This window comes from Musa acuminata, chromosome BXJ2-9 (genome assembly GCF_036884655.1).
Source record: "Musa acuminata AAA Group cultivar baxijiao chromosome BXJ2-9, Cavendish_Baxijiao_AAA, whole genome shotgun sequence".
NCBI classification, from domain to species: domain Eukaryota; kingdom Viridiplantae; phylum Streptophyta; class Magnoliopsida; order Zingiberales; family Musaceae; genus Musa; species Musa acuminata.
In genome coordinates, this window is record NC_088346.1 from 9,718,160 (window position 1) to 9,728,546 (window position 10,387).

The following is a 10,387-nucleotide window of genomic DNA, read 5'->3' on the forward strand; positions in this document are numbered from 1 at the left end:
CAACCTTTCTTATTGTGCTTCCTGTTTGAATTAGTTAGAATTAAGCTTGTTATACTACCTTTATCAGGTGCACCCTTTACCCACTTGTGCTAGATCTTGCTTAGTTAATTCAAGTAGATTTGGTATTGTACCAATTATCTTTTAATCAGGACACTTGAAATAACCAAGATAGGACCACATAAGATTGTTGTTAAGGATCAGTTTTTAGTTTATTAGTCAATAGTATTGAGCATAAGCTTTAGCAGACCCCATTGTGCACTTGTAGTATTGTTGGCTTATGTAAGAGATGCCAGATTTTGAATATTCACAGCAGCAATACTGGCTTGCTTTATAGGTTCTCAATGTTTCAATGAGATATTTTGATCTCCTTTTTGTGGTTCACTGTTATTTTGGTGTTAGTTTAAAGTGCATATCAAGTGTCCTAGTCTTATTTGACTTGTATGTTGTCATCAAGTTCAGCCTCCAGGCAGAGAGAAGAAAATTGCAGTTGCAGCTTTGTATGACTTATCTACATTTTAGAGTTGGATGGATCACTATAGTTCATGTTTGACCATTTGACTTCCCATCACAGATTAAGACTCCTCATGGTCAATTGTTGGATTGGTTATAGGATCTTTAAATCTAGCCACAGTTGAACCCTAATGATACTCCAGTGTCTGGCACATTATCAGCAATACTTTTTGTTAGTTTTTGGGACTTCCATAGATCGTTTTCAACTTGAAGACAGATCCACAATGACAAGTAAGCCTGCTATTTGTTTATTCAGAATGAAATAGGAGCAACCCCCATGATGTAGAATGATTAACAACTCAAGGCTCCGATGAGAAATCTCATTACTTTTGTATAGGCAAGCTGTCACTTTCATTCTCTAGGAGCACCTGATCTTCCTGTGCTGATGATCTAAAGCTAAAAAATTCTCATCATTTTCTTGACTGAATCATCTCTTGCAACAGTGTGTGATCAGAACATTCTATCTCAATGATTTATGGCAGTGTCCTTGCTCTTAACATAGCATTCCAGCTGGAAAAAAATCCTGTTCAGAGAACCCCATTTCAAGCTACTGGTAGATTGGTCAAACAGATCTCCCAGCTCATTACAATGAAAGCACTTTGAAGTTTAGAGTTTGTGGCAGTAGAAATTAATTCACTGGTGATTGTCAACTTAAATGGGGCCAAATGCATCAACTTGGCGAAAAAATCTTTTACAATGCATAACTTTGTCTATGAGCCTAATACTATTCAAGAAAAATAGTCTATTTTACTCTCTTAAAAGCAAAACTGCACTAAGCTGAGAGTTTCCTCTCAATGCTTGCAAACTAATCTTCTTTCATCTCATATAGATGTTTATTTCCTTCTCATCAAAGTTTGATTAAACTATAAAGCTTTGTTTTCTCATCTGACATGCCTACTTCTCTATGCATCTTCACTGTAGTTGGTATAATAAACTGCTAGATATCCTTGATATGCCAACCAATGATTGTCCCAACATTTAGACTACTAGAGGCTTCCAGCTGACAAAAGAAGGCATTCCATATGTGCTTTTTCCTTCCCCACTCAATTATCCAACCAATCAAAGAAGTGATCCTTTCCATATCTCACATATAAAATCCTGGACTCAAAATCTCGAGTGTTATTCCAAGAACTTGTTGATGCTAGCTTGACATGGTACTTGAACTGATGGCAAGAAACATGACATGGATCTGGTACCACGTTGCGCAGATACGATTTGGTTTAAATAGTTACCTAAGCCAATATACTATGGTTGTGGTGGATCAGCTCTTAATAGGAAATTAGATAATGGAGGGAAAAAAGATAACTCTTCTAAGACATGCTGCAGAAGTAGATTGTGAATCATTATTCCCTGTAAAAAGTGCCTGATGAACAGAATCTATTGAAGCTATCCCATTAAAGCATAGTGAAGGTAAGGACAGAGAGATTATTTATTCGAATAATTCTCGGTAAAAAGTTATTGCTAAAGGCAACTTTGAATTATAGTTGAGAAAAGGGATCATATGAAGCACTATGTAGAATGCCTTCAGAAGACTTGCAAACTTCACAATTTTGTTCAAAGAAGCTAAAGTTCTCAATACTGAAGAAAGTAGGCTAATTCTATTCCATGAGAGAAAACTCTGTAGTACTTTCATAGACTGATGAGGCTGGCTATGGTGACCCTTCTAATTAGTTGATTGTGTGTGGAACTCTGGAACTTAAGGCAAACCAAAAAGGTTGCTAGAAAACTAAAGCTTTACAGATGAGCATATCCTGACAACTTAAATTCTGCTGTTCCAAGTTGTGCTTTATTTATTGCTACCATCTCAAAGAAAAGCTTTAGATACTTAGTGAAAAAGGTTATATTGGTTTTCAATTTTTATGACTTGCTTTTGCTTTGGTCATAACTCTTCAACTATAACATAGTTATGATAGAAGGGAAAACTGTTAGTGATGAAGTTCTCGGAAGCCATGGGAGGAAGATAAAGGTTCTATTGAGCTGTGTAGGCTTCAAGTGGATCCCTTAGAGAGGTTGGGAGCCAGCCAGAAATATAGAGAAAGCAAACCATGTTCATGGAAGAGTGAGCTCCACATTCTTTCATATAACAATCGCTTTTTTTGTCCATGATTAAGAGACAATGCCTCTCTCACTTTAGCTTTGGGCTTTTCTCTGGTCTTCTTATTTATAAGCAAAGCCCCATGATGGAACTAGTAAACAAAGTGGGTAATGCTATATAGATATTGGTGCTTGGCTTCATCAGGGAAGATTTAGTGGCTCCACACAGGTCATTTTATTCTTACAACCACAAAATAAGCTGATCCTAATCCCATAAATCTTACCATCCACAGTTAATGTCACCATTTACCTTTTGATTAATGCCACATCTTCTGCTGTTTAAGATGTCTTTTTTGGGTGTCTAAAGCACAGCTCTTTTTCTTGGGGCATCACGAAACATGTTGTGTTGGTGATCTACAAATATCCATTGTCCCTATGGTGGTGCTGTACAGATAAAGGTGCAAGCTGTTTTTAGGTGTGAGGAGTCGGAAGAGCTCAAGAACAGTTCATGACATACCATGGAAGTGGATTATTCAAGAAGTTAACATCTTTATCATACCTTCGATGATAAAACTATACTCTTTTTCTCTTTAAACATTAGGATTGCATGACTCATGAAACATTCATAGACAATGTTCCATGGAACCAACTGCATCAATGCTGACAACAGCAGGGTTATTTGTCAAGAAGACTTCATCCTACTGAATACTGCATCAGAACACCCATATATATATAATTTTGAAGTTTTTGGGGCTCAAAGAGAGGATGCTTTCAAGTGTGTGCATGCTGTTGTCCTTGCAGGAATCAGGATGCTGGAATTGGTGGTTGGCAGCACTGCAGCCATGAATGACAGGGATCTGATTTCCATGTTGTTCACCAGTGCAAGTTTTTGCTTGGGTTCACCAGCTTATTAAATTGATGGTGATCACGAATACATTAAGCTTTTAGTATTGCTTTGCTCCATATTTTGTGGGCGCATGTTGTTCCAATTACATTGTCAACTCTGTTTGTCTGCGGGCCAAAAGACTTTGTCAGGAGAAAGCAAAGAGATGATGCATGGTTTATGGGGAGGCTGTGCTGCCTCTTGGCATTCGACTTTCTGCCAATGCTTGCTTGCTTTCCCATCACATATTTTTTGATCTTCCATTCTTGTTGCACTATCATAGTGATAGCTACTAAGGACGACTTGACATGTTAAGGTTCAAAGTGGCACAGTATCAAGAGAGATGGCTTCTGAGTGGCACAGTATCACATATTTGTGTATGGCTTGTCATTTAGCAGGCTGTTCTTCCTCTACAGAACTCTTCCTACCTGATGGTGACGGTGACGGTGACGTTATCAATCTCTTCATTGGCCTTACTAGTGGTCCATGCTTCAGTGGGACCCCTATCGGCCCAATAGTTACGTCAATGGTGTCTCTCAGATGCATAAGAGAAGTACCGCTGTGGACCCAATTAAGCCCCACATCTTAATTGCAGAAAATAACCCACTTTTCTTACTCGCACCCTCTTGCATCTGATTGGAAATCTCGGAGGCTTGGTTAGTGGACTCCACTTCAGCACCCAATCATAAGTAGGTGCGAAAAACGCGTGAGAGTTGAACGTTCACCGATCAATGGCTTTCCCGATCTGATTTCAAATTCCCCATCGCCGTTTCTTCCATTTGAATACCCGCATAAGATTTGTTCGATCATAAACGTTGATCGAATAATGAACGGCAGAGGATTTACCCGCACGTGAAAGTTTCGTGCGGCATCAGCGGTTAATGTGGTGGGCGTAGATAGCTCGGATGTCGTGACGGGAGAGGGACATGTTAACAGCTGCACTGTTCATGAGGAGCAGTGGAAACCCCACCCATCCTTCCTCCCTCCTCTCCGTCTCCAAATCCTCTCCCTCTCCTCGCCTCTTATTCTTCTTCGTTGGCAGAGCTCGGTGGGCTTCGAGGCGGCTCCATCGCTCCCTCCTCGAGCTCCGTGGGCTATCTCGTTCGCTCTCTAATTGGATTCGAATGGGTAACAGAACGAGTTAGGCTTGTAGATCTGTGTCCTTCACACGGGATTCGCGGTTTGGGTCGTGTCAAGGTGTTCTCTTTGTTGGGTTCGAGGGCGATTAGGGTTAAAGCTCGGAGTTTGGTTTTGGGAGTGGAGAGATGCCGGCTCCGGGGTTTCCTTCCTCGAGGTCCGAGAGGAGAGAGGATGCCAATAAGCAGCAGCAGAGGAGGGACCCGTACGAAGTTCTTGGTGTTTCTCGCAATGCTACGGAACAGGAAATCAAAAGTGCGTATAGGAGAATGGCCCTCAAGTAAGAGCCCCGAATTCTCTTGGTGGATTCTAAATGTGATATCTTTGAGAGCGTAGTTTTTGCGTATCGCTTTGCAGTATAAGTGGGCTTTTATTATTTTGAGAGTTTTCTTATTTTCTTGAGATGATCATTTAATTTGGTATATTTTAAGTCTCAGTGGTGGGTTGATATCTCTTTAACTAGCGCAAGCAGTTGGTGGTAGAGCCAATCCAACGTTACTTAGCACATAGACATATGTTTGGACTTATTGGTGCTTCATATTCATGTTTATTTTTGGATAGAAAGGAATAACCTGGTGATGAATATTAGTTACTGTTTGAAGAAATTAGACGTTTTTTAGATACATCTTACATTACTAAAAAATTATCATGTGTTCCTGGATTGGCAACTAGTCTTACAACCGAGATTCCATTTTTTTTTGTCTTTTGGGAAAACCCTTTATTACTGATCCAAGGGATGTTAGTACACTCAAAATGTGGTAGTCCAGATTTCAATGGTTAATAGTACTTAAAATGCCAGTCCAAGATTATTCACTGTTACTATCAGTATGTAAAAAGTGCCAAAGCATCTGACTTGAACACTATCTGAAAGTTGGTAAATGGATAAGGATCGATAAAAATTCTGTTGATGCCTCTGAGTCTGATTCTATCCATGCTAAAAGTTTAACTATGCATGTATGCTTGCGTGTGTGTGTGTGTGTGTGTGTGTATATATATAAATGATCAACACTATAGCAATCCAATTGTCATCATGTATTACAGTATTAGGTCAACTTATCATGGACTGCTGGTCTTGCACCAGCAAAAATCTGATGTTTTGATCAAATTCTTCTGTAAACTGTTTCTTCGTATTATACAGCTCCAAGTAGAGGTGGATGACAATTTCGTAGAAGATTTGGGTACAGGTTGTCTTCATATGATTAATTCCTAACCATGAATATTCAAAGTGTAGTTCTACTTTGACTTTGTAGCACCCAAGCAAATACTCATCTGCCATTGAAGTGGCACAAAGAATACTGTATTATTTGACAATTATATAGAAAAGACATTTTTGTTCGGAGAAAATTTCCTGTTGACTCTTTGACTTTCCTGGGATTGATCTAGTTCTGAGGTTGGCAATGACATCCCAACTCTTAAATTGCTAATCAGACAATCAAAATGCTTAAAGCTGCATCACGATAGAAGCAAATAAGATCAACATCATTATGTAAGATGTTTCTGAGGCTATATGGCATGATCACAACTGAGGCAGTGAAAATTGTCGATTCACTTGAAGTAGTCAAGAAATTAAATTTGAATAGTTTTCTAACATGTCATGGTTGAATTTTATCCTGCTAGGGATGGGGATGGTAAGAGCAAGTAAATTATCCATGATCTGCCTGATCATCTGTTTCTGCTCATTTTGCAGGTACCATCCCGACAAAAATGCAAATGATCCTATCGCAGCGGATGCCTTTAAGGAGGTCACATTCTCATACAATATCTTGTCTGATCCAGATAAACGACATCAGTATGACACATCAGGTTTCGAGGTTGACTTTCATTCTATTAGATGACAGTTCAGGACTGTCTTTTGTCTAACACTTAAGCTCATCCAAACCATCGTCATCGTTGAAATCATGTTTTCTCTCATTTTGTAGTCTCTTTTTTTTTTATTTGATGCTGTCTTTTTATCCACCAACAGAGTCATGGAATTTAATTTTCTTTTCCCAGGCTATTGAATCAGTTAGCCAAGAATTGGAGGTTGATCTTTCAAATCTTGGTACTGTAAACACAATGTTTGCTGCACTTTGTAGGTAAAATTAATTAGTGAAACTTGCTGGCATTTTTGTATTTCATGACAACACTTTTGCACCAATTATCAGAAGACTTTCATGACCACCTATTTATAATGTATACTGGATGTTAGTAAACTTGGAGTGCCGATTAAGACAACTGTGTCTGCAACTGTTTTGGAGGAGGCACTTAATGGCACAGTAATTGTTAGTCCACTTCCATTGGGTCAGTTGATTGCCAGAAAGGTTATCACTTTTCCACTTATTGCTTTTAGAACTGTTGCATTCAATCTTTTATTTACTTCTCCAACACTACACAGGTAGAAAAGCAATCTGCTCACTTTTACTCGGTAGAAATAACAGAGAGGGAGGCCCAGATGGGAGTGGTTTGTCGAGTTTGTTCTGCTGAAAAAAGCAAATTCAAGGTTATTTAAAGCATTTTCTAATAGCACAGCTGCATGTGTTCTTTTGTATTTATTTAAAGCTACAAAAATTCGTGGACTTTTGGGTGACTCATAGTGTAGGAACTTTAACAATCTATGGAGTCATGATATTGACCTTGACATTTCCAGGGTTACAAACTGTCATTGGACAATTTTGATGGCCTTTCATGCTTCTATAACTTGTGTTTCAGTCCCTTTTTAAATTAAATCTTGTAAAAGTTTATCTAAAGTGTGGCAGGACCTGTCATATTTTTGCTAATAGTGTTATCTGATGCAAGTCAGGTGGTGCATGGATAAATGGAAGATTTTGGCTTGTCATTATCCAAAGGAGCCAATGCATTCCATACTGAGTACATATATTCTATATGTTTAGTCTAGCATTTACGACACTTAACAGGACAATGGTTCGAATGAGTAATGTATCTTCACTTTATATTATGCTGCCCCACCTGGTAAATCTATCTCCAACTATGTAAATGCTATGTTAGCTAGTTGTCTCTTCATGAATCCTTTGTGGGCTATATGGTTCTAAACGATTTTTTAGGAATTTATTTATGATGATTACTTCTAGTGCTTGATCACATTTTACTGAAATTGGAATTCTGTTCTTACTTTAGCTTTTTATTTATTGCAGCTACTATATTTTGAGCAGGAAGAAAATGGACTTGGTCTTGCATTACAAGTAAGCTTGTTATGTTGGCGAATTTATTGACAAATAAATGATGTCTATCATTGTTTTTTTGGTCAACTATTTGGTTACTCCTCAAAGAGAACATGTGCAGTCATATGGAAAGTTCAACTTACATTCCTTTGTGTATCTTTGTGCATGCCTAATGGTCCTACACTGCTCAGATGTTACTAATTTAGAATTTACTTGAAACACATTTTGTTATTTTGACATGTGCTTGTTTGTAATCTGATGTTAGTAATGGTTGCAGTTGGGGCTGTGGTGTCAACTGTAGTGTCCATTATCTCAAAATGTCCTGTTGAACATCTTATTCATCATCACAATGGTTGTTATACTAATCTGCTTTCGGGCATAAGCATTTTTCCTAGTTATCATTAGATTGCAAAGAGTAACCCTATCTGCCTTTCAAACCTGCAGGACACCTTGAATTACAAAGGGCTTCCATGTTCTTATTTGTTTCTGTACATTCAATATAAGACTAAAATATAAAATAGGAAGTAGAGAAGCCAACCAGATTTATAAGGAACCAGTCAGTAACCGGAGTTTAAATAAGAGGCCCAATGTCTTTTGTCATCTCTGTTCCTTGCCATTTAGCTTTGTCTGGCATTCGCATAGGTATTGTGATTTTTCCTGGTCAGTTCTCGTGTAAGAAATCACTATAACATGTTTTTGAGCTCAATCTTTGTTGAGTATGTTTTCCATATTTAAAGTCTGTTGCTTTAACAGAGAAATTTGGTGTCCAACTGTGATCTCTGATTTACAAAGAAACAATTTCCGAGTTTGTACAATGTACTTGCTTATGCCAGGTTTTTAAGCACACAAGGCTACTATCAGTGCAGGACTTCAGAAGGGTCAGCATATTCATCTTTATCCTTTCAAGTGGTGAGAACCAAATTGTCATGATTGATGCTGCCAAGAGGGAAAAAAATAATCCTATTTACTCAACAAAGTGCAAGTCCCCTCAATGGAGATGAACATAAATCATTGACATTCCCCTCGATGGAGACTTGTAAATTTGACTAATCATCATTATTTATGTGATTTATATGGTTACTTATTACTTTATTGGTGCTCCATCCAGACAATAGAAATAGTCTATGTTGAAATTAGCAATTCATGAAATTTATGACATTAACTTTGACATTTGGATCTTGACTTTGATATCAGCATTTAATTCTATTCAAAATCCTCACTTCAGTTGCAACTATGTCCTCTATATTTATTTGTTCTAATATTATTTCCATCTTATTATCATTTCATTTATTATATGGATTATAATTTAGGTGATTGTAGTTAGCTTGTGATGTATTCATCTAATTTTGTCAGGAAGACAGCATCAAGACCGGAAAGGTTACTTCTGCTGGAATGTTCTTTCTTCGCTTTCCTGTTTATCGGTTTGATCAAAGCCAATCGGTGGGGTTAATTATTTTTAATGCTGCAAGTGACTTTGCAACCAAATGAGGTGATTGTTACTAAATTATGCACCTTTTATTTGGTTACCTATGTTTCTTACCTCCAGGTAACAATCGCTAAAGATCCTGATGCCAAATTCTTTAAGAAATTGGATGGATTTCAAGCATGCGAAGTAAATGAACTGAGAGCTGGGACCCATACATTTGCTGTCTATGGTAAGCTGCATATTTATGCTATTTCTTTGAGTGACTTCTGATAAGGGTTGCAGCTAATGGCTTGTTCTTGTTGAACAAACTGTTAAGGTGACAACTTCTTCAAAAGTGTAAGCTACACAATAGAAGTTATGTGTGCTGAACAATTTTCAGCAGAAAAGGAAAAGCTTCAGGATGTGGAGGCAAAGATATTAACCAAAAGGGCTGAGCTGTCCAAGTTTGAGACAGAATATAGAGAGGTTTGTGATGCATCTCCTGGATGGTGCTATTTTACTCACACGTTCTTGCCGACCTTTCTTTCATGCAAGTCTGCCTCTCTATATGTGGAGATTGACAGGTGTTAGCCCGATTCACCGAGATGACAAGCAGATATGCACAGGAAATGCAATCAGTGAGCTTCACCATTTCAGACCCATCAACACTGCAAATTTCCGTTTCTCACCTGCTGTTGTTTTGATTTATGCTGTTATTTGCTGCTCCAGATTGACGAGCTTCTTAAGGAAAGGAATGCTATTCATGCCTCCTACACCAGCATTCCTCCTTTAAAACGGAATTCAAGTAGCAGCAAGATGAGCAGTGCCTTCAATGGCTCTAATGGCGAAGAAGAGTGTCCAACAAAGGAAAAGAAGTCAAAGGATGAAAAGAAATGTAGGGACCCGACGAAGAGAAAGAAATGGTTTAAAATTCATTTGAAAATGGACAAAAGAAAGCCATGTTGAGCATGATGGATTGTGTATGTTTGTCCTCTTAAAGTATCAGAGATTCTCAAGATAAGATGCCTCCAAGAACATATTTGTTCTAATTTTCTTTCCTTTCTTTTGTTGTCCGTGGTCACTCCTTTGTACGAAGATCACCAGCTTAAAAGCCGGAAATCATCCAAACAATTGAGGTTATTGTTTTGCATCAGGTATTATGGGCTGTTTGGGCTTTAGGATGGAGCAGTGTTTTATGTATATATCAGAACTTAGAATGTATTTGGTAGTCCACCATAATCAAATTCTTTTTATTACCTA

The 10,387-nt window shown here is 38.1% G+C and overlaps 1 protein-coding gene across 2 annotated transcripts; it reads left to right on the forward strand.

Annotated features, from left to right (window-relative positions):
- The first annotated feature begins 4,381 nt into the window (after positions 1 to 4,381).
- LOC135623049 (chaperone protein dnaJ 16-like) lies at positions 4,382 to 10,387 on the forward strand. 2 transcript variants are annotated; one of them, XM_065125547.1, is made up of 11 exons: positions 4,382 to 4,844; positions 6,252 to 6,375; positions 6,557 to 6,639; positions 6,753 to 6,864; positions 6,939 to 7,043; positions 7,696 to 7,743; positions 9,076 to 9,162; positions 9,269 to 9,377; positions 9,465 to 9,613; positions 9,712 to 9,765; positions 9,857 to 10,387. In XM_065125547.1, exons 1-11 carry the CDS (start codon positions 4,693 to 4,695, stop codon positions 10,091 to 10,093), a joined length of 1,260 nt encoding a protein of 419 aa, XP_064981619.1. In that variant the 5' UTR covers positions 4,382 to 4,692; the 3' UTR covers positions 10,094 to 10,387. The 2 variants fall into 2 exon arrangements, with proteins under 2 accessions (XP_064981619.1, XP_064981620.1); XM_065125548.1 differs by lacking the exons at positions 6,557 to 6,639; positions 6,753 to 6,864 and having other exon boundaries at positions 4,383 to 4,844.